Source organism: Penaeus japonicus, unplaced genomic scaffold (assembly GCF_977035675.1).
Source record: "Penaeus japonicus unplaced genomic scaffold, GWHDUDI00000001_assembly GWHDUDI00000015, whole genome shotgun sequence".
Classification (NCBI taxonomy): Eukaryota; Metazoa; Arthropoda; class Malacostraca; order Decapoda; family Penaeidae; genus Penaeus; species Penaeus japonicus.
The window spans coordinates 34,223,963-34,251,462 of record NW_028234417.1 but is presented as its reverse complement, the minus strand read 5'-3'; the positions used below and the strand labels follow the sequence as shown (position 1 = coordinate 34,251,462).

The 27,500-nt window shown below is 52.8% G+C and overlaps 1 protein-coding gene across 3 annotated transcripts in view; it reads right to left on the bottom strand.

The window, feature by feature from the left end:
* Positions 1-27,500, bottom strand: part of PlexA (plexin A) — a 279,111-nt gene that overhangs the window by 24,613 nt on the left and 226,998 nt on the right. For 2 of the 3 annotated variants that reach the window (XM_086544782.1, XM_086544785.1), the window contains exon 2: positions 570-1,814. In XM_086544782.1, coding sequence (XP_086400908.1) covers positions 570-1,793 — 1,224 coding nt within the window. In that variant the 5' untranslated portion in view covers positions 1,794-1,814. Of the gene's footprint in view, positions 1-569; positions 1,815-21,781; positions 22,275-27,500 lie in introns of those variants that run through there. The other variant, XM_086544784.1, reaches the window with a different exon arrangement.

The following is a 27,500-nucleotide window of genomic DNA, read 5'->3' as shown; positions in this document are numbered from 1 at the left end:
CCTTCCTCCTCCGCCCCCCCCTTCCCTTACTCTCAATATTCCTGCTCTGTCTTTGTAATTTCACGGGAGGTAAATTACTGCATGCCGTCACACACAAATCTACTACGAGGAGTTGCCCAATAGAAAATCGAGTCTGGCACTAAAGTATCGGGCTTTATGTTCGCCTTCAGTGGTTAGGAAAAAAATCATCTTCCTTTACTGTATGTGAAAGGGGAGGCAAGGGTATTGAGCGCATGTAAAACCATTAAATTCGCGACTGTAATGCATTTTAACGGCACGCGAGATGAAGCACTAGATCACTCGGCGATTGCAACAAGAGTAAGGACGAACAAGTTGCTATCACAGCTTGCAATAAAGTGTAGGCACGTGTTCTTTTATGGGCAGTGATCACCGAATGTCGGCGTGTGTGTGCAGGGGGCGGCCTCGCGCGAGAAAAGCATACAGGGAGAATGATCTTCAAATGGGGATCCCACCCTAAACCCGCCTTCAGCCTTTACCTCCTACTCGTGGGCGGCCCAGGCAGACCGCCCCAAGACAGTTCAAACCGAACTTGCGTCGTCGGAACTTACCGTCTCAATGCAGTGGTGCGACGGCGAGATGAAGTTGAGTCCTCGGTCGCCTTTGCCTCTAAAGCATTCCTGAATGTTGTTGATAAACATGCGTCTGACGGATTTCATGCTGTACACGCAGAGGGCGCTGCTGTCTGCGGGGCGGGGCGAGCCCTCCCCTTCGCTGGGGTCGGACGGCGAGAACACGGCGAAGAGGACGTCGTCATTGGTCTGGATGCCCAGCTGCGTGGCCAGGTCGGTGCCCGGCTTGCCCACGTAGGCCGCCTGCGCCAGGTTGTAGCGCTTGCCCTGCGAGTCCTTGCACTCGATGGGGATCTCCGTGTACGAGTAGTAGGCCGAGTCGTTCTGGCAGACTCGCACCAGCTTGCTGATGTACGGCGACCCCGCGTCGGTGTCCTCCATCTGCCGCGTCAGGAAGTAGCTGAACTTCTCGGAGCCGAAGCCGTACACGTACGTGATGGGGTACCGCTCGCGCGCCAGCGAGTTGACCAGCATCCGCGTGCTCGTCGTCACGTCGGTCACGGCGATGTCGAAGAAGCGGTTGTCCTCGAGCGAGCGCGAGGCGACGGCCGGCACCTCGTCCCGGTACACGGACTTGCCCGTGTACGTCACGCCGATGTAGAGCACGTGCGTGACGGGCGGGTTGGGCGGCCCGGGCGCGATGAAGGCCACGGTGGACGCCGTGGCGTTGTTGGCCACGATGGCCTCGCTCACGTTGCGGGTCAGCTGCGTGATGTCCCGCAGGTCGCGCACCTGGCACGAGCCCTGGCGCACGGTGCCACACACGATGAGGCGCGAGCGCGTGTAGTCAATCACCAGCACCTTGTTGACGTTGTTGGTGGCCTTCATGTTCTGGATGGTCTCGCCCTTGCAGTCGCTGGCCGAGCACTCGACCGAGTCGTTGACGGGCCCCGTCACCACGTACTGCAGGCGCCGCAGGTTCGGGTCCAGCTGGTAGAGCCGGTTCACGCCGCCCGCGTACACGGTGCCCGTGTTCTTGTCGACCGTGAGGTGCGTGAACTCCTGCCAGCGGTCGTCATCGAAGCGCTCTACGATGAAGAGCGAGTCGCGCCCCTCGGCGTCACCGCCCCCCGCGGCCGTGCTGCTTGCCGCCAGCACTAGGGCCGCCAGCACCAGGGGGCCTCGCCACCGCACCCACGGCACGCCGCATCCTCCTGGGCCTCCGGGGGGAGTCACCCCCGACACCAAGCTTCCTATGCTCATACTCCACGCATCATTCCGCGCCTGAAAGAGAGGAAAGGTGCACTTAGTTGCATGGCCTGATGGTAGCAGGGAAATTCACTAACAAAGAGACACAGATATGAATGGTGAGGGACATTTTACTCTTTTGGTGAACAGCAAATAGACAGTCATCAATAATAATTTTCAAATATACAACCAAAAATAAACAGAACACACACACACAATAGACAAAACCCTGAGAGAAATTAAAGACTCCTAGAATATTCAGTTTCTTTTTCCCGGAGTCTTCCCCTACCTCCACCTCCACCTCCCTCTATCGTCATCGTTATCGTCATCACCATCACCCTCACCATCCCCCCCACCCCTCTCCCTTCCTCCTTCCTCCTTCCCCTGCGCACGTATCTTCCATTCCAGAGCCTCTCCAATTTCATAAGGAGAATCTTATACGCTTTCCAAACTTTCCATTTTTCTTTCGAGATTCCAAGACGGAGGTACAAGTCGCGGCTGAAATTTCAATTAAAAGTTTGGGATTCTCAGGACATCAGCCAAGAGTGAGCGAGTGTGGCTTGAGAGCGACTCCGTGTGTGAATGAATGAATGGAGAGGGGGAGAGAGAGAGAGAGAGAGAGAGAGAGAGAGAGAGAGAGAGAGAGAGAGAGAGAGAGAGAGAGAGAGAGAGAGAGAGAGAGAGAGAAAGAGAGAGAAAGAGAGAGAAAGAGAGAGAAAGAGAGAGAAAGAGAGAGAAAGAGAGAGACAGAGAGAGAGAAATACTCGCAACCTCACAAGCACCCCCAAACAAATCCCCTGAACCCCCCACCCCCTCCCCCCAAAGTCGAGAGCGCGCGCCGAAGTAACCACAATACCAATGCAGGTGTGCGCTCCCCGGATATATACACACCATTAATAAACGCCAGAAGAATGAGTTCAATAACTGGCTGCCGGACGCTAAACATATGGCGCCATCGTATATCCTACTACTCCCATTTACGTGTAATTATTAAGTAAATATGAATAAAATAAACAAATAACTCCGAAGTATCGCGAATCGATGGCAAATCTCTTCTTCCGAGACTCACGGGGCGGTTTTGAGGGCGCGACATCTGCGAAGGGCGTGTTCGAGGGGGGGGGAGGGAGGGGGGGGCGACAGTTGGCGTGAGAGGAAGTGTGACAACGGAGAGAGATATTTGTGCGGGGGAGGGGAGCAGGGGGTGGGGAGCAGGGGGAAGGGTGCTGGGGGAGGGAAGCTGGAGGAGGAGAGCAGGGGGAGAAGGAAGGAGGGGAGAAGGGAGAAGAGAGTAGGGGGGAGCAGGGGGGAGGGGGAGAATGGGGAGGGGGAGAAGGGGGTAGAATGGAGAAGGGGAGAACGAAGGAGGGGAGAAGGGAAAAGGGGGGAAGGAGGAGGGAGAGGAGAAAGGGGAGAAGAGGGAAGGGGAGAGAGAAGGTTGGGAAAGGGTGTGTGTGCGTGGGAGGGGACAAGGGGGGAAAAGGTAGGGTGTGGCGTGTGGTGGAGGGGGAGAGGAGAAGGGAGGGGGTGGGGTGGGGGTAGAAGAAAGGAGTGAAAACGCAGACGAAAGCTTTAGAAGAGCGACAACTCAAACGCTTCACACGACCAATGTATGAGTGGCGACGGGGATGGGGCGAAGGGGCGAAGGGGTGGACAGAAAAGGGAGAAGGGGGGAGGGATGTGTGTAGGTGTGAGGGTGGTATTTCGGCAGGGGATCGGTTGAGTGGGTGGAGGCGAGGCGCTAACATGTGACGCGATATACAATCCAGTAATGGTCTTTATATTATGACCCTTCCCCGCCCCGTTCTTATTGCCATCGCAAACACAAAGCGCGCTCACACACGCACATGCACGAAATCATGCAAACATACTTACAGACACACGCTCTCGCGCGCACGTGTACACACACACACACACACACACACACACACACACACACATAGACAAAGGAAAACTCGAAGAAACTGCATAATCACATTTGTAAAATCATGCTTTAGGAATGAAAATAATTGTTGATGATAATAATAGTAATAATAATACCAGTAACCGTAATAGTAATAGTAATATCAGTCTTAAGAACATTAATAATAATAATAATAATAATAATAATAATAATAATAATAATAATGATAATAGTAATAACATCATGAACTAATAATAATCAAACTCTTCCACGAATCCTACACTAGGAAACGCCCCCCCCCCACCACACCTCATTCCAACCAAACACTGATTCCAACGGCATCTCCAACCCAGTCCGACCGACCGACCGACCGACCGACCAACCGACCGACCGACCGACCGAAACGACAACGCGATGTGAGCGGCCCGACGAACGAACGGCAATCAATACAGCGCGTCCGTATCGCCAAAAATACACGGAACTAAGAGAAAATACACGTCCGGAGGTTAAGTGAGAGAGAGAGTGAGAGAGAGAGTGAGTGAGTGAGAGAGAGAGAGAAAGGGAGAAAGACAGAGAGAGAGAGAGAGAGAGAGAGAGAGAGAGAGAGAGAGAGAGAGAGAGAGAGAGAGAGAGAGAGAGAGAGAGAGAGAGAGAGGGAGAAGAGGAGAGGAGAAAGGGAGAGAGAGAGAGAGAGAGAGAGAGAAGAGGGAGAGAGAGGAGAGTGAGAAGAGAGGAGAGGAGTGAGAGAGAGAGAGAGAGAAGAGGGAGAGAGAGAGAGAGAGAGAGAGGAGGAGAGGAGAGGAAGAGAGAGAGAGACGAGAAAGAGGAAGAGAGAGAAGGAGAGAGAGGAGAGAAAGAAGAAAGAGGAGAGGGAGGAGAGGAGAAAGAGAGAGAGAAGGGAGACGAGAGAGTGAGAGAGAGAGGAGAGAGAGAGAGAGAGGGAGAGAGAAGAGAAGAGAGAGAGAAGAGGAGAGAGAAGGAGAGAGAGAAGGAGAAGGGAGAGAGAAGAGGGAAAGAGAAGAGGAGAGAGAGAGAGAGAGAGAGAGAAAGAGAGAGAGAGGAGAGAAAGAGAGAGAGAGAGAGGAGGAGGAGAGGAGAGAAGGAGGGAGAGAGAAGGAGAAGAGAGAGGGGGGAGAGAGAGGGAGGGGGGAGAAGAGGGAGAAGGAGAGGAAGAGAGGAGAGAGGGAAGAGGGAGAGAGAGAGAGAGAAAGAGAAAGAGAGAGAGAGAGAGAGAGAGAGAGAGAGAGAGAGAGAGAGAGAGAGAGAGAGAGAGAGAGAGAGAGAGAGAGAGAGAGAGAGAGAGAGAGGGAAAGAGAAAGAAAGAAAGCGAAAAAGAGAAAGAGAAAAAAGAGAATGAGAGAGAGAAAGAGAGAGAGGAAATAGCTCCATTCACCTCCAGTGTGAATACGCGCACCTTTTTCATTCACAAATAAATAGCCCCATTACCGAGACTACATCTTTCTCTGGCGCTTTTTTTTCTCCCTCTCGCCCCCCCCCCCCGCCCCGCGATCCCCTCCCCTCTTCCCCGTCCCCCCTCAAGTAGCAACAGATAGTTTCCCCCGCCCCCCCCCCCCCCCGAATCCCTCGCTCTCCAATCTCCTCCTCCCACGAAACACGACAACACCGCCAACAGCAATAATAAAAAAAGCGCGACATGCTCCCCCGTGCAATGAAGACAGCAACAGCGACAGGCGAGCGGCGACCGAGCGGCCAGGGCGGACAGCGGACCGGCCTCGGATCAATACACACCGTCGCCCTCATATAAAATTAACGCCGGGCAAACATGTGGTTTACCCTCATCAACATAATAATGGCCTCCGCCCGTGGCCTCCGCAAGCACAAGATGGACTTTAATTACCTGCCAACAACTGCTTGAGCCTCTGGGATACGCCGCGCGGGCAGGGCGGCCCAGGTGAGGCGGCGCAAGCAAGCAACTTTCTCTCGATGCTTGAAAGTACTGGGAAGGCACTGCAAATGCACACACACGCACACACATACATACACACACTGTTTCTCCCCTCCTCCAACCTCTGTTTCTCTCTGTCCTATGTCTGTGTCTGTATCTGTCTCTGTCCCCTCCCCCTCCTCTACCCTTCACATGACCTCCCGGTACGATGAGAGCAAGATAGCTGCTGTTCCCAGAGGACGGATGGACGAGGCCACTAAGCACCCCTACCCCCATCCTCCACCCCCTCCCCCTCCTCCTCCTCCCCACCCGAAGCCAAAAGAGGATCGGCTCGTCCTCCGCTCGCGGAAAGGGAGGCGTTGGATTACACGCGCGCGGGACCCCACAAATCAATCCACCTCGGGTCGGGCCGGGTCGGGTCGCGTTTCGCCGCCGTTGTTCCTGTGTCGCGTAACTAATCCGATGCTTCCTCTCTCTCTTTCTCTTTCTCTTTCTCTTTCTTTCTCTCTCTGTCCCTATCTTTCTTTCTTTTTTCTTTCTTTCCTTTTTTTTTGTTCACATCCCCCCCCCCCTCTCTCTCTCTCTCTCTCTCTCTCTCTCTCTCTCTCTCTCTCTCTCTCTCTCTCTCTCTCTCTCTCTCTCTCTCTCTCTCTCTTACCCTTACTTCATTCTTTCTCGCCCATCTCCCCTTCCAAATCACCCTCCTTCCTCTCCCCTTCTCCTAAGAGCTACTGGTAACACTCTACTATAACCAACGCCCCTCCCCCCTCACATCCTCCCCTCCCCTCCCCACCCCATCCCCCTATCCTCTCCCCTCTTCCTCACAACCCTTCCCTCCTCCTCCCCACCCCATCCCCCCATCCTCTCCCCTCTTCCCCACACCCCATCCTCTCCTCTTCCCCACACCCCATCCTCTCCCCTCTTCCCCACACCCCCTCCCTCTTCCTCCCCAACCCATCCCCCCTCTTCCCCACATCCCCTCCCTCCTCCTCCCCAACCCATCCCCCCCTCTTACCCACATCCCCTCCCTCCTCCTCCCCAAACCATCCCCCCCTCTTACCCACACCCCCTTCCTCCTCCTCCCCACCCCAGCTCCCCATCCTCTCCCCTCTTCCCCACCCGGGGAATCGCGGGTCCGCTGTCCGCCCACTCCATTCCGCTGTCCGCGATGGAGGAGGGCAATTTCCGTCCATACTTAGTGCCAATTCCGGAGTGTATTTCTGCTTGACTACCTCCAGGTTGCAATTCCAGCCCCGGGCTCCGCGATGCAAATTGCAAACTGAAAAAAAGTTTGCATTCGTGACATTCCATCTTCAATAATCGCAAAAGTTACTTAGTTAGACTCCGACAGCTCTCTCCTTGTTAACTTTGCTCCCCCTGCTCGCTATTTCTTGCAACAGCGCCTGGTAAACATTGATAGCTGCAACATAATTGTCCTAACGGGCTTCCCTCTTCACAAGGGCGAGGAAGAGGGCGATCGAGGTGGAGGAGGAAGAGGAGGAGGAGGAGGAGGAGGAGGAGGAGGAGGAGGAGGAGGAGGAGAAAGGAGGAAGAGGAGGTGGTGGACGACAATGAAAAGGAAAAAGAGGAGGAGGAGGAGAAGAGAGGTGAAAGACGACTGAGGAGGACTAATAGATAGAGAAAGAGGAGGAGGAGAAGGAGGAGGAAGATGAAGAGGAAGAAGTGGAGGAGGAGGAGGAGGAACAGGACAATGGTGAATTAAGGGTGACAGATGTGGAGAAAAAGAGAGAAGGATGGAAGGAGGTGGAGGGCTAAGACGAGATTGATAAGAAGGGAAGGAAAGAGGAGGAAGAATGGCAGAAAGGAAAAAAAAATCGAAAATGAAACACAAAGAAAGGAAATAAGCATCGAAAATGAAAATAAGGGAGCAGGGGGATAAGAACCACAAGGGGACCACCCCACTAAAAAAAAGGAAGGAGAGGACCCCCGACCCCAGAGTGCCACCAAAAGAGCAGTGGGACGCGGCACTCTACTCGCCCCAACCGAACCATCGCGTCTCGAAGTTACACGACGATTACACACGATCGCGGGAGAGCGAGGGCAAGGAGGGAGGGGGGGGTGCGAGGGCAAGGGGGATGCGGGTGTAGAAGCTAAGCCTTTCTAAACAATTTCACGATATGAAAGGAAATGGACGATGCATATAAAGAGAGAGAGAGAGAGAGAGAGAGAGAGAGAGAGAGAGAGAGAGAGAGAGAGAGAGAGAGAGAGAGAGAGAGAGAGAGAGAGAGAGAGAGAGAGAGAGAATGAGAAGGAGGATGGGAAAGAGAAGGAAAAAGAGGGAGAGAGAGAGCGAGGGAGTGAGAGGGAACAAATGAAGAGTAAGCAAGAGGTATAAAAGGAGGGAAGGGGAGTCTGAGAGGGAGATTAAGAGCTGGTGGGGGAGGGGGTGAGAAGAGAGGAGAGGAGAGGAGAGGAGAGGCTGGTCGCAGGCGGAGGTCCAGGACAGATAACATCACGAACCGAAGGCCGATTAATCCGGTTACAAGTAGGGTATTGAAATATCCAATCAACTTGCGGATGGGGGGGGGGGGCATGTGCGTGTTGCGAGTGCGCGTGTCTCTCTCATACCTTGCGCGCGTCGAAGGTCTTCTGAACAGACATCATTCTTAAAACTCTTTTCTCGTATGACAACTCACACATTCTTCCGCATTCGACCTCGACAAGACAACAATGACCATAAATAACCACAACAATTAAAGACAAACAGACGAGCCGACCGCTTCGCTTCGACAACTAAATTCTGCAGGGATAAATACCAAAACCTTGAGGCCTGTGGAATATGCAAAGCTACTGTGCCTTCGTTCAGTCAAGAGGAAAGACCGCCGGGATTACGTCTGCTGAAGCTCCGCCTTCCTGACTTTCCCGCGGACTGGATTACGGAAGAAGGTTTTGTTAATAATAATTCTGATTTTCTCGATTTTCTTTCGATTTCGTCTTCTCCCTATTTTCACTGTTATTCACTTTATTACTTCTTCTGCTACGCCCTACTCTTCCTCCATCTCCTCCCCCTCGCCTTTCCTAATTCTTCTCTTCTAAAAAAAGAAAAGAAAAAAGGACCAAGCCCAAAACCCTCTCCCCATCTAAGCCTCACTCCTTCAACTTCTCTTAATCTCTTCCTCTCGCACGCACGTACGCACAAGCACAAGCACACTAACTCACACACTAAACTCACTCTCTCGTAATTAATACTTAGCACGCCGATTCAGGCCTCGGTGCTGTCTTTTAAGTATATGAATCCTTGGTGTTTGTCCGTCTCTCTGCTTCAAAGGGAATCTCAGTTTGCGGACAGGACATTTTCTCCGTGGAGATGGAAGGCACGCAAACATATAAGCTTGCAAAAATCACTCGCACTCTCTTCTTTATACACGAGAAAAAGAGAAATGGAAAGAGAGAGAGAGGAGAGAAGGGGGAAGAAGGGGGAAGAGAAGAGGAGAGAAGAGAAGAGTAGAGTAGAAGAGAAGAAAGAGAGAGAGTGAGTGAGAGAGGAATAAGAAAACGAGAGAAACGAGAAGACACAAAAGAGAAAGAGAGAGAAAGAGAGAAAAGAGAGAGAGAATAAAACCGCTTTCAGAAGCAAGGGCACATCAAAAGCTCTAGCTCTGTAAATGTGCACTAATCAAGGCGGGGATAATTACTCAATGGCCCAGTCACAGCTCCTAATTACGCCGTGAATAAATGATGCCGAAAGCGGAGGCAGAAACGTCGTAGCCACCGAGGAAAGGGAGAATGTGGGGAAGAGAAGGAAGGGGGAAGAGAGGAGAGGGGAGAGGAGAGGGGAGAGGAGAGGGGAGGGAGAAGAGAAGGGAGGGAGAAGAGAAGGGAGGGAGAAGAAAAGGAAGGGAGAGGGGAGAGGAGAGGAGAGGGGAGGGAGAAGGGAGACAGGGGGAGGAAAAAAAAAGGAAGGGGAAGGGATAGAGAAGGGAGAGGGGACAGTGGAGATACGAGAAAGAAGAAAGAAGGGAGAAAGGGGGGAGGAGAAAGAAGGGAAGGGAGAGTGGGGGAGGAGAAAGAAGGGAAGGGAGAGTGGGGGAGGAGAAAGAAGGGAAGGGAGAGTGGGGGAGGAGAAAGAAGGGAAGGGAGAGTGGAGTGAGGAGAAAGATGAAAGAAGGGAAGGGAGAAAGAAGGGGAAAGAAAGAGTAAGAACAAGGGAAGAGATAGAGAATGGAGAAAAGGGAGAAAAGGGAGAGAAGGAATAGAGAAAGGGGAAAAGAGAAGGGGGAAGGGAAAAGGGGAAAGAAGTTGAATTAGAAGAGACAGACGGACAGAAATGTGAGGGGAAGGAGGAAGACGATGAGAAAGGAGAGGTAGTGGAAGAAGAGTAGGAGGAGGTGGAGGAGGAAAAGGGGTAAGAAGGGGAAAGAGAAAGGAAAGAGGAGAAGAAAGAATAAAGGAAAGGAGAATATAGGACAAAAGAGAGAAGGAGGAATGCAGAAAGTCAGCCATGCCATCCTGAATACCAATCTTCCCACACCACCCAAATAAAGACCTTCCTAGGCCTACCAAGGCAGCTCTCTCCTGAATGACAAACACATACAATACCCATCACTACACGGACGACGACGGAAAGAGAGAGAGAGAGAGAGAGAGAGAGAGAGAGAGAGAGAGAGAGAGAGAGAGAGAGAGAGAGAGAGAGAGAGAGAGAGAGAGAGAGAGAGAGAGAGAGAGAGAGAGAGAGAGAGAGAGAGAGAGAGAGAAACTCTCATTACCTCTCTCCTAACGAATCTAACTACACAGCACCACAACGGCATCATCAGCACCACCCACAACACACCATAAACACTACCATCACCTCGGGGCCATTCGCCACCGCCGGGGGGGTGGGGGTGGGGCGGGGGGCTTCTCACCTCCCACGGCCCCCCGGGGAAATTAATCTGGCCATAACAACTTCAGCAAACACCAGGTGATGCCACCACCACCCAGAGACGCGACGCCTCCCCACCTCTCTCTCTCTCTCTCTCTCTCTCTCTCTCTCTCTCTCTCTCTCTCTCTCTCTCTCTCTCTCTCTCTCTCTCTCTCTCTCTCCTGCTGCAATGCTAGTGATCATAAGAGCTAGATATGCTGGTAATGTACTATAATACACATATAATTTCTTCTCACTTTCGACCATTTACCAAGAAAAAAAGTACTCTCTTTTGAGCATACACGCAATAAAGACCCATTCTCCAGGCACGCAAAGCACCCCGATCCCGGATGCACCGAAGCAAACCTCCCCTAAACTGTAGAGAAACGTCTTTAAATGGACAGAAGAAAAAAAAAGGTCAACTGCCTCACCCACCAAACAGGTCGAGGAGGAGGAAGAGTCGGCACAACATCCCACCCACCCCCACCTACCCGCCCATAAGCCTCCCCTTCCCCTCCTCCTCTCCCTCCTGGTCTTTCTCTCTCTCCCTCCCTCTCTCTCTCTATCCTCAAGCCACATTGTCAGCATACTTCGGCATCATTTTCGAACTCGTCTGACCACCGTTCATCCTGGTGCTGCTTTTTTTTTCTTTTTCTCCTTCTTCCTTTCTCTTTTTCCCTCAAATGAAAAACAAAAGAAAGGCAAAAAAGGAATATATATGGACGTCTTATCTCCATACTCCCCCCCCCCTCCCCAAAGACCTACACACATCCACACACACACACATGAGCACATGAACGCATGACTTCAAGACGTCCAAAAGAAACGCACTTTAGACACACATACTCCTTCTCCATCCCCCCATCCCCTTCCACGCCACCAACCCCCCTACCCCCACCCCCTTGCGCAACCCAAGGCAACGACAACGACGAAGCGGCGGCGGCGACGACGACGACGAAGCGACGTGCCGGCCTCCCGAGGTCCGGCAATTCGCGCCGAGGGTCCCGTTGTGTGACGCCGATGAGCCAGTTCCGCCCCCTTTCGCTCGCCATTCAACGACGGCTAATGAATCTTTTGTCGGGTCATTATGCCAGCGGTGGGTGGGTGGGGGAGGAGAAGAGGAAGGAGAGAGATAAGAGAGAGAAGAGGAAGGAGAGAGAGAAGAGAGAGAAGAGCGAGGAGAGGGAGGGAGAGGGAAAGGAAGAAAGAAAGAAAGAAAGAAAGAAAAGAGATAGAAGAAGGAAAAGAGATTGAGAAAAGAGAGAAGAGGAAGGAGGAGAAGAAAAGAGAGAGAGAGTGAGAGAGAAAGAGTACCGCCACAAAACCCTGCTTCTTTTTGGGTGCTTCTCGTGAGGTGGTGTCGCTCCCACCGTGACAATTATTACTGCTAATGACGGTACATCGACCGCCAAGCGGCAACAACCCCTCCCCCCTCTCTCCCTAACCCCTAACCCCCTCGCCTCTTTGCGTGTACAAGCGCAACAAGCAATCAAAAAGCAACAATCGCAAGCAGCTTTTCAAGGTAACTATTGGGAGAGGGGGAGGGGGAGGGGGAGGGGGAGGGGAGGGGGAGAGGGAAGGGGAGGGGGAGGGGGAGGGGGAGGGGGGGTAAGCGGCGGGATAAGGGTGGTGAAGGTGGAGCGGAGGGGAAAGTAGGGATAGGGGCAGGACCAGGGGCAGGGGGAGGGGCAAGAGCAAGGGAGGAGGAGGGACAGGGACAGGGAAGAGGAAGGTAATGAGCAGGGGATGAGGGGGGAGGGAGGGAAGAGGGAGAGAGGAGGGAGCATATTCTAACGCGACGACTCACTCACTCACTCACTCTCAAACAATGGCCGCGCCGACTCGCCCGGACATGATCGCTGACTAATGTTTGCAAAGAACCTGCCAAAGGAACCTGGGAGAACAATGCACGATAACCTGTCCGGGCATAGCGCCTCGCCGTCAAGCGCCGATTCGCTCTATGCAATACGCGCTCAACGACATCGCTCTTTTCGAGGCTTTTGTTCCCGCGCCAGATTATAATCCAGATATGTAAAATACGCACTCCGCGGACGTGTATGCGTATGTCTGTACATGTATACACACACACACACACACACACACACACACACACACACACACACACACACACACACACACACACATACACACACACACATATAATATGCCTGTGCCTGTGCATGTGTATGTAAAGATAAAACACAAACGTATCCAAACACCAAAGAAGCAAGCAAAACAAGCAAGCAAGCAAGCAAGCAATCCCCCCACCCCACCCCCCAAAAAAAAAGCAAAGCGAGATCCCGGCCTCCCAGCGGCGCCTGGAACAGAATCCCCTCATTCCTTAAGAGAGCGAGAAAAAGCATGATTAACACGCTCTCTGCGCTCCCCTTAATGACGCGCTCAGCATGATAATGCCCTCATCCCCTCGGAAGGTAAACATGTTTTCTCGTCGCGCCGGATCAAGTGCCTGCAGGGAAGAGCGCCGATATTAGCGTAGGATGTGCAATTAGGCAACCCGCCCTGGTCGTGATATCCCATAGAATGCCCTTAATTACAGGGTTTAAGTGCATGATTGCATAATTTCCATTCTAAAGGCGTATTGTCCAACCCCCCCAAAAAAGGTCAACATGACGATAGCATCACTAATAATAATAATAATGATAACAACAAACCATATTAATAAAATAGCAACAGAACACAAGGTAATACTTAAACCCTTTTTTATATTACGACACGAGTTTCCCCTTCGGAAATAATCGCGCTCTTTCGCCGCCACCGTATCTGAATCGTTAATTCCGCGGCGGTTATGAGCGCGTGTAAGCTGAAGGAATGTACGGAGGCATGATTAGAGATCGGTTAACCACAGATAAAACAGGTAGAGTCGAGAACTTTTCACCACAGAAAAAAAGTACCATAAAACGAACACCACCTGGAAGTTGTTTCAAAATGACTCGCCGTATTCAATCGCCTGCATCCGCCTGAGAAATCCGACATCCGCACGAGTGAAAGTGGCCTGCCCTCACATCCGCGTGCCCTGTCATCAAACGCCCTGACAAGTGATAGTGTAAGCTTGCTGCCATCAGCCCCCCTCCACCTCCCCCTCCTCCCTCTCCCCCCGCTTCTCCACAACTGCCTTTACGCTGTCAAATCGCGTGTATGCAAAGAGATGAATAGGATCTTCCGGCGCTCCAGGGGATGACATGTGGGGGGGGGGGGGCGTCATGGGGAGTGTACGGAACCCCCTTGTTTTGTGCCTCGTGAGTCGTGCGTGCCAGCAGGAGTCGCCGCGGTGATTCTCACTTGCGATTCGACGTTAGCGCCGCCTTTCTCCCCCTTCTCCCCCTCCTCCTCCACCTCTCCCTCTTCTGCCTCCCTCTTCTTCTCCTTCTCCTAATTCCACCCTTATTCATCACCCTCTCGTCTCCTCCGCCCGCTCTTCTTCTCCTTCAATTCTCCCCAAGACAGGCTTTTTTAAAGAATCCGTCGAGAGTACCCATATAGACATTGCCATCACTCGGCGCCGCGCTTCATTCCCGCCGCCGCATCTGCATTCCTATAATAAATCGTTCAATAACACTTCATCGCAATGCCACCCCCCCCCTCCCCCAGCCCCGCCTCCTACTGTTAACTCCCTTACCGTTAGCTTTGGTCCTTTCTTTCCCCGCCCGTGGATTAACTATCCCTATCCCCTGCCACTGGCTTAGCTCCCTTCGTCCCTTCTCCTCCCTTGTTTTCCTTTCCTCTTCCCCTTCCCTTTCCCTTTTCCCTCCCTCTTCCCTTCCCAGTGGGTTGTCTATCTATCTCCTCGCGCCGTGTGTTACCGGAGAGTCCCCGGGGGTGGAGGCGAGCTCTCGAACTGGCGCGTGTTTACGCTCTGAGCAATTTATAACTGCGCGCTGCATCCCCCCCACTGTTTACAGTCTGATCACGCAACGTGCCTTCCCACGCCGGGCCTTGTTTTTGCGCTATTTCGGGTTTCGGTTCGCTCGACGAGTCTCGTCATTCGCGACCCGGAATATCAACAGCTGCGTTCCGAAAGGGCGTCACGTCACCGTACATCCAAAAAAATGCTGATATCAACGAAATTTAGGAGAAACATTTACGAGACTATTAGGAGGAATTTAACAGCAACATTGCACGCCTAACGACGCTCATCAAGAGAAACCAAAGACCTAAACGACTTCGGAACTTAAACACACACCAAGAACACGAAGAGGGGAAGGAGGAGGAGGAGGAGGAGGAGGAGGAGGAGGAGGAGGAGGAGGAGGAGGAGGAGGAGGAGAGGGCGGTCCCGGTCCCCTTGTTCAAACGTACCTGCGTGAAGCGGTAGGCCACAAGTAGCTGTGTGCAGACCTCGGTCCCGGTTATACACAGGAGGTCACAAGGTCAGCAGTGAGAGTAATGTCTGGCGACTCACCTTTGCCCCCCTACTCCCCCGCTCTAATATCTCCCGCAATCACCCTCCCCCCCCCCTACGCCGACCTCCCCTCCTCTCCCCCACACCCCCTCTCTGCCCTCGAAGCTTTCTCCGCCCGTAATTGACTTCGGTCTGCCTAGCAGTCGCCACCGGAGCTTGCCGGAAGGGAGGAAGGAAGGAGGGAAGGAAGGCGGGTAAGAAGGGAGGAGATGAGAGAGAGGGAATAGGAGAAAGAAGAGAGGAGCGAGGCGGAAGAAGGAAAAATGGAAGAGAACAGTGGAAGGGAATAACAAAGATGTGAGAACAAGACAAAAGCAAAACAAAAATGGTAGACGGGAAAGACACGGTGGGGAAAAAATAGAAAAAGAGAGAGAAAATCTGAAACGACTTCGATGACCTGTAATCAGTAGGTAAAGATTCTGCGATAAACACCTGACATCTGACATTTGCCAACCAAGATCACCGAGTCGCATCGGGGGATTGATTGCGTCATCGTCAGCATTACCATAATTATAAGACCCGATATACCCCCCCACCTGCCCCTCCCCTCCCCCCTCCATGCCTCCCCTCGTGCTCCAGGCCACCACAAAAGAAGAAATCACCCGTCACCTCTGGGTCTACTGCGAGGGACGCGGCGGCGGCGACGGCGTGTCTCTGTGTGTCAGTCAGCGTGCGTGTGTGTGTGTGTGTGTGTGTGTGTTTGTGTGAGTGTGTGTGTCTGCCGCAGGCGGAGAAAGTCGAGAACCCACATAACATATAATGTGCCAAGATAAACGATAAGAAACATCAACAGGGGGGACCACAGGTGAGGGAGGGGGGAGGGGGGTTACTTCCTTACGACCCCGCCTTTTCAAAGCGAAATGACTTGCCAAACCGTTTTGAAAGGGAGTAAGAGTGTTTGGCGGGGGTGGAGGAAAGAGGGGGGGGGGGTAACGATCAGGAGGAGGAGGGAGAGAAACACATTAATTTTTACACCGAAAAAAGTCTGGATCTTTTATCAGACTTGTCACCTGGCAACTGTAATGGTACTTATTCACACGGTGGTGTACCTACCCCCAGTCCCCACCACAATCACCCCTCCCCCTTTCTCTCTCTCTCTCTCTCTCTCTCTCTCTCTCTCTCTCTCTCTCTCTCTCTCTCTCTCTCTCTCTCTCTCTCTCTCTCTCTCCCCACTCTGCCATCACCCTTCACCTTCGGCGAATGTTGCAGGATGGCGAATCCCGAAGGAGGCAACGGCCAGGAACAGCTGTCCTTGGCGTCACGTCCAGTACGCGGCCAACACCCCCCGCCCCCACCCCTTTCGTGCCTGCCACCGATCTCAGCCGGATCAAGCAGGCTGCAACATGCAACACCGAACGCCACCCTGTCAAGCATGATGCTATGAATGACAGCGAGAAGCAACGAAATTGAGTGTGCGCCTTGATCGCAGTCGACAACGGATATCGTAAATGCTTCAGAAAAAAAAAATAAAACTGAAAGATTTACAGGAAAATGAGCCGAACCCACTGCTCCCACAGGCTATCTATAATTAAACTCTCGCATGGCAATGAAATCTAAGGACCATAAAGACAGAAAGAAAGAAAGAAAGAAAGAAAAAAAAACACATGGCATTCCGTCATACGAGCACGGACTCCCCTCGCCCCCCCCCCTTTACCACCCGACCCCCCGAACAAAGCAAGCGGAGCCCTTAAATAACTCCATCACCCCAAGTATACATTACCAACCATTCTCCGCCCATCCATCACACGACCTATGTCTGCGGGCGGGTGGGCTGGCTCTCTCTCTCTCTCTTTATCTCTATCTCTCTCTCTCTCTCTTTATCTCTCTCTCTCTCTCTCTCTCTCTCTCTCTCTCTCTCTCTCTCTCTCTCTCTCTCTCTCTCTCTCTCTCTCTCTCTCTCTCTCTCTCTCTCTCTCTCTCTCTCTCTCTCTCTCTCCACGATGGTATCCAAAATCATCCTTTCCCTGGGCCCATTTTTGAAGTTCGAAATAAAAAAAATATTACAACGTGAAGTACCGACAAACCCAACAATGATGATCACCAATTATGACCGTGAACATATTTTGTATCAATGAATGAACCTATCAACCCTTAAGACAAAAGCAACCCACAACAAAAAATAAAGCCACACCGGCACGAACAGAGAAACCCGCAAACCTAGCATGCCAACCTCCATTTTCTTTCCTATCAAAGCAATATCCGCCGAATGAAATATATGGCAGTGATTCGGGCAGCGGCGTGACGCGACGTTCCGGTCCGGTGGCGCGAGGGAGGAAGGAGCATCAGGTCACCCTCGGACCCAAGTCACGTCGCACGGGGGCCGCCCTACGCGCTGCCTCAGCACAGATGGAACCAGATCAAATGGCTCCATCCCCCCCTCCCCCCCTTCTCCCTTTCCCTGACCCCCACCTCCCCCTCCCCCATGCAGCTTTATTCCCCGGTTTCAACCTCCCTTAGACGCCTCTTCCCCCTACCCCCCCTTTGGAAGCTCCCTTCTTCCTCCCTGGCAGACCTCCTTCCACGACCCCATTACGTCCGCCTTCCTTCGACGCCGCCTTTCGTCTGCCCCCCCCCCTCCCCCTCCACACCTCCAAAAGGACATCGCACTTAGAGGACTGCCGTGTACTCTCCCTATGCCTATCGCAACAGAACGCCCCTTTTCTCCCCCTCCCCAACCTCTCCCTCTCTATCTCCCCCTCTCCCACACAATCTGGTGGGAGGGGGGTCACGGACAGGCGCCTCTCGGAACAATTAGTCATCGATGAATCACTCTGAGGTTATGTCGACGATTCCGTAATAATTACCGACTGATTATGCTGTGGTTTGTCGTGACGAGGCCGTTCTACTCAACCGAAAGTGGAGGGAAAGAAAAAACGTGAAGATGGGGGGAAGGAAGGGAGACGACGGAGGAGAAGGGATACGGGAGAGGGAAAAGTTGGAGGGACCAAAGGAGTCAACCCTCCCCGTATCCCACCCGTCCCCTCCACCCCTAAACAGGAAACAGAAAACAGCGTCCGGGCCATAAGTCAAGGATCCGGGGTGTGAGTGCGAGTGTGTAGTGAACAAGAGAGGGGAAAATGCATGGGGGAGGGGGAGGGGTTGGTGGAGGGAAGGATAAAGGAAGAGGGAGCAGATGAGGAGTGTCTACGAGGGAGGATACAAAGCACAAGAGAAAAAAAACTAATTCCCGTCATACCGCACTAAAAAAAAGAGGAAAAAAGGTACGAATTACCATGATGTCACACACTAGAACAACAAGAAGAGTCACGACCGAAGGCATGGCAAGTGGCGCAATCGGCGAGCCAAGGAGGGAAAGAGGAAAGAGGACAACCTCGACCCCTACCCTTCCTCTCCTCTGCCCCCCCCCAACCCTCCCCTCATCATCTCCATTTCCGGTGACGATATACCAATCACTCGGCTTACTCTCTTCGTTTTTTTTTTCTCTAAATGTTCGAAATCATACCATTTAACCCTCTCCCCCCTCAAGGTAATTAAAAAACTCAAGACCTAAAACCCCAAATTCGTTTCCTTGACAAATGACACTTGACAAATGACACGACCGGGAAACAATAACGACCGCCTACACGCCTGACATTGATTAAAAAAAAAAACTCGTTTTCTTCTACTGTTACCTCATGGGACACAAAAACTATAACCAACCCAAGGTCATGTGTCGTTGCACACACGCGTATAGTATAAAATTTGTGCATTTTTTTTTTGTGTGTGTGTGTGTATGTGTGTTTGTGTGCGTGTGTCACACACACACACACACACACACACACACACACACACACACACACACACACACACACACACACACACACACACACACACACACACACACACACAAACGAATAGGGAAAACAAATACAATCCAGAACCTAACCCATCTGACTACCCCCCTCTCCCCCCACTTCTTCCCGTCGTTAGCGTGCGTCCTTTTGCGATTGTTTCCGACTCATCGAGCTCTCCCTTTCAGCCCCCCATTCCCTCCTCCCCCCTCTTCGTAATCGCCGCCACCTTCGCAAAATCTACACTTGCGTCATCACGGCGCAGGAAGCGAGTGTAAGCGAGAAAGGGAGGAGAGGAGGAGGTATGGAAGGGGAAGGAGAATGAAAGGGAGAAGGGGAAAGGAAAGAGGAGGAGGTGAGAGAGAGTGATAAGGGAGGGAAAGAGAGGGCGACAGGACGTTAGGAGGAGGAAGAGGAGGAGGAGGAGAAGGATCAAAGCAGGGAGGAGCGGGGAGGATGGGAGATGGGAAGGAGGAAGAAGAGAGTACGAGGTAATAGAAAGAAAGAAGAGTACAGAGGTAAGAGAATAAAAATTGGATAAGAAAAGAGAAGAAAGGTGAGAAGGTGGAAGAGAGAATGGAGGAGGAAGAGAGAATGGAGGAAAAGAGAATGGAGGAGGAAGGAGAAGGAAGAAGGTGAGAAGAGGGAAGAGATAACAAAAGAAGAAAGAGAAGGAAGAATGAGAGAGAAAAGAAGACAAAGGTTGTGGGAGGAGGGACGGGAGGCTCATTAAGACGGTCAAATAAGCTCCGGTTTTATAACACCACACAGCCAAAATAACAAGAACCCCATTAATAACCACGGGGCCGAAAAAAACTCTTCTAGCATCACGCAAAAAAGGAGACTTCTTACCAAGGTATTTTTTGCCCGTCGTGTGGCCAATTGAGCGACAGTTCGAGTCATCGGGCAATTTACATCAGATCGAATATAAATAAAACTATATATAAATAAACATGTATAAAAATAACATCTACACACATTCCACACACGCGGCAGAGGAAATGCCTGGAGAAAGAGAAACGAGTGCACTATCTAAGGGACAAGCTGTGTGACCGTGATGTATTGATCAGGTTGGAGAGGGTACCTACACGATGGCTGCCCTGAAGGTATGTGGTAGACCCTTCGTTCTTTACCTCATGCCACAACATACCCTACCTCATTCCACGCCATCATTAAGACAAAATTGCTACATGTGTATCACTCCGTCTTTAACATACATCCTTGTTGCATAACCGCAAATATAACCACCGGCACGTAAGGAGGGCACGGACGGGTACAGGCATGTCAAGTATCTTCAGGATGTGTCAGAGGATAGCTTTCAGGGCGTCTGCAGGTTACAACGTGCAACGGACCACATTCTTTTTCAATGTCCGTGTGTTTCTACCCGCGGTCCGAACACCTGCTAATATCCACGACCTTGGACCTGTGATGCGAGGATGTATGGCAAGAGAAATCAGCTTAGCGTGAAGTAAACAACCATAAACCGACGTATTCGTGAAATTTATTCCAATGCGGATGAGAAGAGTGGAGAACGTATGCCTTCAGTCTGTTGTGACGTGAACAAGACTTGCCAGAACAACGCAGGTGACGCGAAGGCCAGGCCGAGAGGTGTCTCACAACCCCCCTCCTTCCCAATACCTCTACCCCTCCCCCTCCACCCCACCTCCCCACAGCCTCTGCCGCGTGACCTCTCGTTAACCGCTGTGCCCTGGAGCGCCACGGAGAAATTCCAGACACTATCACCCTCGCTTCCCCGCCAGCCCGTCCACCCTCCCTCCCTCCCTCCTTCCCTCTGCCCTCGACTCCCCCCTCCCATCTGTCGCCCACCCCACGTGGTAGCCCGACTGTCACCGTTCTTTGGCAAGTTGCTCGTCCTTGCTCGCGGTCGCTGGCGGCCTCATCGTTGTATGAGTCCAAGAATGCCGGTCGCGGTTCATGGCCCTCGAGGAGAAGCAGAGCGCCCTTAAGTTCAACGCCAGGTCGCCCTCCAAGGGCTGGGCGAGTCCCCCGGGCGTGGTCATGAGACATGGGAGGAAGCGGCCGCTGGGTGAGTTTGAGCGCCGAAGGTAATGAGGGATCATGAGGGCACTTTACCCGCCGGGGGGCCGACCACACGCCCACAGCAACGCTCGCCCTTAAACCCCGCCCGAACCGCAAGACACCCATCCCCCCAAAAAATAAGGAAAATAAAACAAAAAAGAAGAAAAAGGACATTCTGGTCAAGGGGCAACCGTAGGGCATCGAGCGGAGGACCGACGTGGGGGATTTTACTTCCAAAAAGTGAGGGGAGAGGGGAGGGGGTAAGGATAGAACAGATGGAGGAGGGGGCAAAGAAGGAGAAAAGAGAAGGACGGTGAAAAGTGGAGGAGGCAACAGGAGAAGAGAATGAGGGGGGGAGGCATTCACAGTGACGGGGCAGAGTCCTATGGGATGACAGGGCGCGACCGCAACACGCCAAGTCCGCAGCCGTCGCTATCCTATCCTATCCTCTTCTCTCCTATCCTCTCTTTTCTTCCTCCCCCTCGGGTACCAACAAACCCCAGGCCTCGCAATGTATTGTCCATCGAGGAGTGCGTTTTCGCCGCCGATGCGTGTGTCGCAAGTCGGGCACTGGTGCTGGCTGGCAGAGACGGAGCGACCGAGGCAGGAATCGTGGCAAAGCTCCCCAATGCGACATCCTCCTCTCTTCTTCTTCCTCGTACACCATATATTACCACCAGATTATGTAAAACAGAATAAAGTTCGCCTCTAAATCAGAAAAGGTCGGCACATTCGTGAGATGGGAGATTTAGCCTCCTCTTCTCGCTCCGCAACCCCTACTCCCTCCCTCCCTCCCCACCCCTTCCTCCACGCCGCCCCAAAACCCCGCACTGGCAGCCACCCCACGCTCGCTCGCTCGCTCGACTCCCCCTCCCCTTCCCTCCTACCCGGCCTCCCTCTCCTCCGCCACAGCCGACCCTCTGCCTCCCTCATCTGTACACACACACAGCCGCTGTGCCTGTCCACTGCAGCAGCGTTCGAAACTGTTCCCTCCAAGCCTTCGGTGGCGATGAAAGCGAACCGAAAACCCAAGTTCCAGCGAGTGAAACGCCCCGACTCGCCCGAAAAATGAAACATTCCTCACTCACCTCGTCACTCGCGAATTCTTCAGCACTGTCTCCTCCTCGCTCGCATTTTTCCCTCGGCGTTAATCCAAGCTCGATCGTGTAGCATCGGCCGCTAGGTATTCAGGCCAAAGCACCTGCACACTCCACTTGTTTACACTCCACAATGGCTCAGCGCATTTCCACCCGCTCACACAGCCCTCGCTCTGCTCATAGCACCTCGAATTTCCGAGCAAAAAACGGCTCGCATTTTCTCACTACCACAGAACTAATCCGAGTCGCTCACAATCACACAAGACGGGGGTGGCATGGGCGTCGACGATACAACTCCTCCTCTTTGACGGAAAGTAGAACCACCAACGCCGAAAGAAGCTTCTCCTTCGGCCCGAGAGAGAGAACGCTGCGGCTGGTCTCCAGGCGGCCGAGCGCACACACACATACACGAGCGCGAGGCTTGACAGAGCTCTCGCCGCACACACCGCTCCGCTACACTCACAGATGCCAACTACCACAGTGAATGGTCTTGGACACCAGACCCATCCTCTTCCCCCACCGCCCCCCTCTCCACTCGCACACACCTCCCCCCTCCCCCCAAACCCACGCTGCCCCGCCTACAATCCCCCCTCATTCTTCCTCCCCCCACCCCTTCCCACTCTCCCCTGTCTCTCCGCTACCCCCTCCCCCCCTACTAGACCCACCCCACCCCGTACTCGGATCCCCTCTGCTCTCCACCCTCGCGCACAAACACACCACCCGCTGATACATTTAGACTTCAGCACGTCATCCACGTCGCTGAAACGCCATCCACGTTCCGCCGTCATCCGACTCAGCCGCCGGATGAAGCTGTCCTCCCCCCTCCCCCCTCGATCGTAACTCCGACAGACAAATCGCAAACGCAATGGAATCCGAAACCGTTTTTTTTTCGCGCCGTGAGCTCGGCCGGTCATACATTACTCGGAATCACAGTGGACTACGGCGCCATAACGGATCCGATTAGGGGCATTTTCCACGGCATTCCCATGTCGTATACGGCATTCGTAACCGGAACCCGTATTCTCTCGCGTTTTTTGTTGCTCTTGCATTCCGTGATGCAATGCTCTCCCTCACTCACTCACCCTCCCTTCCCTCATCCCGTAACTCGTGTACACTTGTAAACTTTCTTTTCATTAGCTGACCCAGATCACGTGACCTGACGCGACCTTCTGGCTCCGTCGTGACTCCCATCCTCTCCCCGTCTTTGTCTTGATGAGCATATGCAAGATCTCAAAGAGTCGTGTTGCAACTTTCATTCTCAGCTATCCTATCTAAGCTATGGTCGCCAGGTGATACTGTTGTCCAAAGATAAACACATCCATTCAGTCATATACTGACTCTGACACACACACACACACACATACATACATACATACATACATACATATATACACACACACACAATCACTCTCTGTCAGTCCCTCAACTCTAACTAAATCAAGAACATCAGCGGCCGACCAGGGAGCGCAGAAGGGCAGACGGACCCCGCAAGAGGCGCTGAAGGAGGGCGAGACGCGGGGCAGGAAGGGGCAGTGTGAGCACTACAGCGGCTACGGCGAAGGGAGGGTACAATGAGTGGGAACCATAATTACAGGCTGGTGTTGATTACAGCAGCAGGTACAGTGGGGTCGGGGGTATGGGGGTTATAGGGTCGGTCGTAGGGAAGGAGGGAGGGGAGGAGGTAGGAGAGAGGGGAGGAGGGAGGGAGGGAAGGAGGGAGGGAGGGAGGAGGTGGTAGGGAATATGGGTAGGAGGAGGAGGAGGAGGCGGAGGTGGGAGGGAAGGATGGGAAGGGGGGGAGGGGGTGGCGGTCAGGTACCTTCGCTGGAGGGGATGGAGAAACCTCATGTTCTCCCGAGACGGGGGAAAGGGATTCGACGACACACCACCGTAGGATATCCCCGCGCACCTGAAGTCCAGATTGGGCCGCAGGGTTCCTTGGGGAGCGTCCTGTCGAGGCGGCGACGCGTCCAGCCACCGTGGCGAAGGACCCCTGCCTGGCCACCTCCTTCGCCACCCATAATGCATACGAGGAGGGCGAACACGTGCATTCAGACATGGTAGAGAGGACATCGGGAGACGTCTCTTTGCATCGCACTGCCCGAGTTCGCATACAGAGAAAGGGGAGGGAGGGAGGGGAGGGGAGGAGGGAAAGATGGATAGAAGCGATCGGGGGAGGGAGAGAGCGAAGGAGGGTGGAAGGGAAGATGGATAAAGGAGAAGAACAGGAAGAGGAAGAGAAATTGAGAGAGAAAGAGAGAGAGAGAGAGAGAGAGAGAGAGAGAGAGAGAGAGAGAGAGAGAGAGAGAGAGAGAGAGAGAGAGAGAGAGAGAGAGAGAGAGAGAGAGAGAGAGAGAGCGAGAGAGAGAGAGAGACGCCCTAGCTCAGTGGCGCGGAACCAAGCGCACCATTTTGCTCCCAAGGAATATGAATATGGAATGTGAGGATTAAGGAAGAGAGGGCTGGGGTTGGCCGAGAGAGAGAAAGAGAGACAGGAATTGATGAACAGTAGATGTTAAAACTGCCAGAGTAGAAAGAAAATAAGGACAAGAAAGGGAACCGCCACGAGGAGGAGGAGGAGGAGGGGGGGGGGGAGGACTAGTCCCTCTCAAGCGCCATCCTTCTCAGACCACCCGCCCCCTACCCTACCCCTCCCCCCACCCCCATCCACCCACCGATGCCCGCGGGGCACGAACGCCTTGAATTGGGACGCATTAATAGGCTGCACTCGGCGCAATCTCCGGGTCATCGACTGGGCATTTGGGCAAAGAGTAACCGCGAGGAGTAAGTACACAAGTACCCTTGCGCTGAAACGATTCGATGGGGGATGCTACGAGTACGAGTTACACGGACCGCGATTTCATCAATTTCATTTTCAATTTCAATCTCCCCCCTCCTCTCTCTCTCTCTCTCTCTCTCTCTCTCTCTCTCTCTCTCTCTCTCTCTCTCTCTCTCTCTCTCTCGATGGACAAGGGACGTTGAAAGAGAGGGATTGGGAGAGAGGGTAAGAGGGTATGAGGGTGGGAGGGAGAGAAAACACAGAGAGAGAGAGAGAGAGAGAGAGAGAGAGAGAGAGAGAGAGAGAGAGAGAGAGAGAGAGAGAGAGAGAGAGAGAGAGAGAAGAGGGAGAGGAAGAGAGAGAGAGATAGGTGGCGATGGGTGTTTGTGATGAATGAAGAATGAACGTGCCGTGGAGTCTCAAAAACGACGGCAATGCTCGTGACGGAAAATGAACTCGTCTGAATTAAAGCTATACTCCCTCTCTTTCTCTTTATCTCTCTGTCAACCTCTCATATTCGCTTCTTTCTCATCCATTCATTTCTTCTCTCTCACTCTGTATTATTTCAATATCTCTATCTTCTCTTCACTTTCTCCTTCCCTCTCTCCCTTCCTCTCTCACTCTGGCCCGCCCCTGCCTCCCTCCCTCCCTCCATCCCTCCCCTCCTCCTTCCTCGTTTAAGACATACCTCAAATTCACAAAACAATCTCCGTCCTTTCCCTGCTCATAACATTCCTGAACTTATCTGTCAAAAAATGGGCTTCATCTCGAGCGGTCCAGAAGGAGTGGGGGGAGGGGGGTGGTGAGGGGGGAGTGAGGGGGGAGTGAGGGGTGAGAGTAAGGGTAAGGGGTGGGAGAGGGTGAGGATGGGAATGGGGGTGAGTATAAGGGTGAGGGGTGAGGATGAAGGAGCGGGAGAGGGAGAGAGTAGGGGTGAGGATGAAGGAGTGGGAGAGGGAGAGGGTGGGGTGAAGATAAGGGTGAGGGGTGAGGGGTGAGGGTGAGGAAGTGGGACAGGGGATAGGATGACGTGAGGGAAGGGTGAGCGAGAGGACATGAATGTGGACGATGGTGTGAGTGAGAAGGTTTGGAAATTTAGGGAGAGGGCGGAGGTTAAGCGTAAAAGGGGAGGGTGAGAGAGTGAGTGAGTGAGAGGGTGGGGGTGGGGGTGGAGGTGGGGTGTTGGTGTGGAGGAACAGGGTATTGGTGAAACTAGGTGCCTGCTCACATGTTCCCTCTGGTCTCAGTCGAAATACGTTTTAGCCAAACAAAGGCGCGGCCGCATGTGTACGTATACACAAATCCACAGATCCACACACAAACACACACACACACACACACACAATGCAGCGTTTGAGTGTGTATCGGTATGTTTGTGTGTGTATTTTGCACTTTACAATTTGTGCACTTTGAACTATTCACGATGACTAAGATAAAGAAGAAGAAAAAAAAGAAGAAAAGAAAGAAAAAAGATAAAAAGGAAAAAAAGGGAAAAAAGAAAAATATAAAAAGAAATAAAAAAAATATAAAAATAAAAATAATCCGTCTGCAAAAAGAACGCCCACAGTTGCCAAAAGAAGAAGACAAAAACAAAAAACAAACAATAAAATCCCGAAAAAAAAACAAAGAAAGAAAAACAAAAACGAAAAAAAACTAAAACGAACAGACGACCACGCAAATTACAACTTGTGCAAGTTTCTTTTTTCCCCGTCCGCGTTTTCCCTCCCGCGCGTTCGCCCAAAAATTTGGCTCCGAGCTCGTCTATTATATTCTAAACTGTTTCCACGAGCTTTTGGAAAACTTCAGCTTGGCTTAATTACGAGGCTCTAACTCACGCTTTACTTCCTCTCTCCCTCCCTCCCTCCCTCCCTCCCTCCCTCCCTCTCTCTTTCTCTCTCGCTCCACGGCCTTGTAGCCTTTTCCCTTTCATTTTACTTTATTTACTTCTTAATTATTTTTTATGCCGCTTCCCATGCTCTCTTCCTTTCTCCCACGCTCGCTCGCTGGCTCTCGCTCCCTCTCTCTTTCTCATTTCTTTAGATATCATCACCGTCTTTTCCTCACCTTCAGAGGGCCCACAAAGGCTACATGTTGCATCCCAAAACAAACCCTAAAAAGTCCATTGCAAAGCTTTCCGCCTCCCTTCCCCCTTCCCCCTCCCCTCCTCATACTCCCATCCCCTTCCCTCTCTTCACCCCTCACCCCACCCCACCCTACCCTCCAGCCTTCCCTCTCCTCCCCTACTACCAAAGCCTCGCCAACAGGACGTCAAAGGGCATCAAAGGCAAGGCGAAACTCGAAATGAAGTTACACTCGGCAATGTCACGTGACGCGAACCCTCCCTCCCTCCCCCCCCCTTCGTCCCCTACCTCCCTACTCCCCACCACCCCCTCCTCCAACGCCGCTCCTGCGTCCTTGACTTCACACGCTCCGCTGTGGTGTCCAGGGTGAGATGACTTACAAATGGCGTTGTTGATGATGGTAATTACGCAGGTTTTGTTTTGCCGAGTGCGAATAGCGGGGGAGAGGGAGGGTGGAAGAGGGAGGGGGTGGGGCGACCCTTCTCCCTTCGCGCGAGGGAGAAAGGGAATAAAAAAAAGGGTGCATTGGGGTGGGGAATGGTGCGAGGAGGGGAGATGAACTGGAGAATAATGAAGGGAGATGGGCGGGCGAGAGGGGAGTGAGGGCGGTCGCGAAAGACTCACCCGCCCGCCGCCCATGTCGTATTTCTGTTCTCTCATTCACACGCGACCCATTCAGCGTCGGGTCTGCGATGGGCGTCTCCTGCCGGGCCCGAACGCGACTCCACCCATAACCCCCAACCCCCCAACACACCTCCAACCCCCACCCCCCTCCCTAATCCATCCGCACGACCACCTCGTAATTTTCGCACCTTCCCCTACGACCCTACACCCGCTGGATAATTTCTGC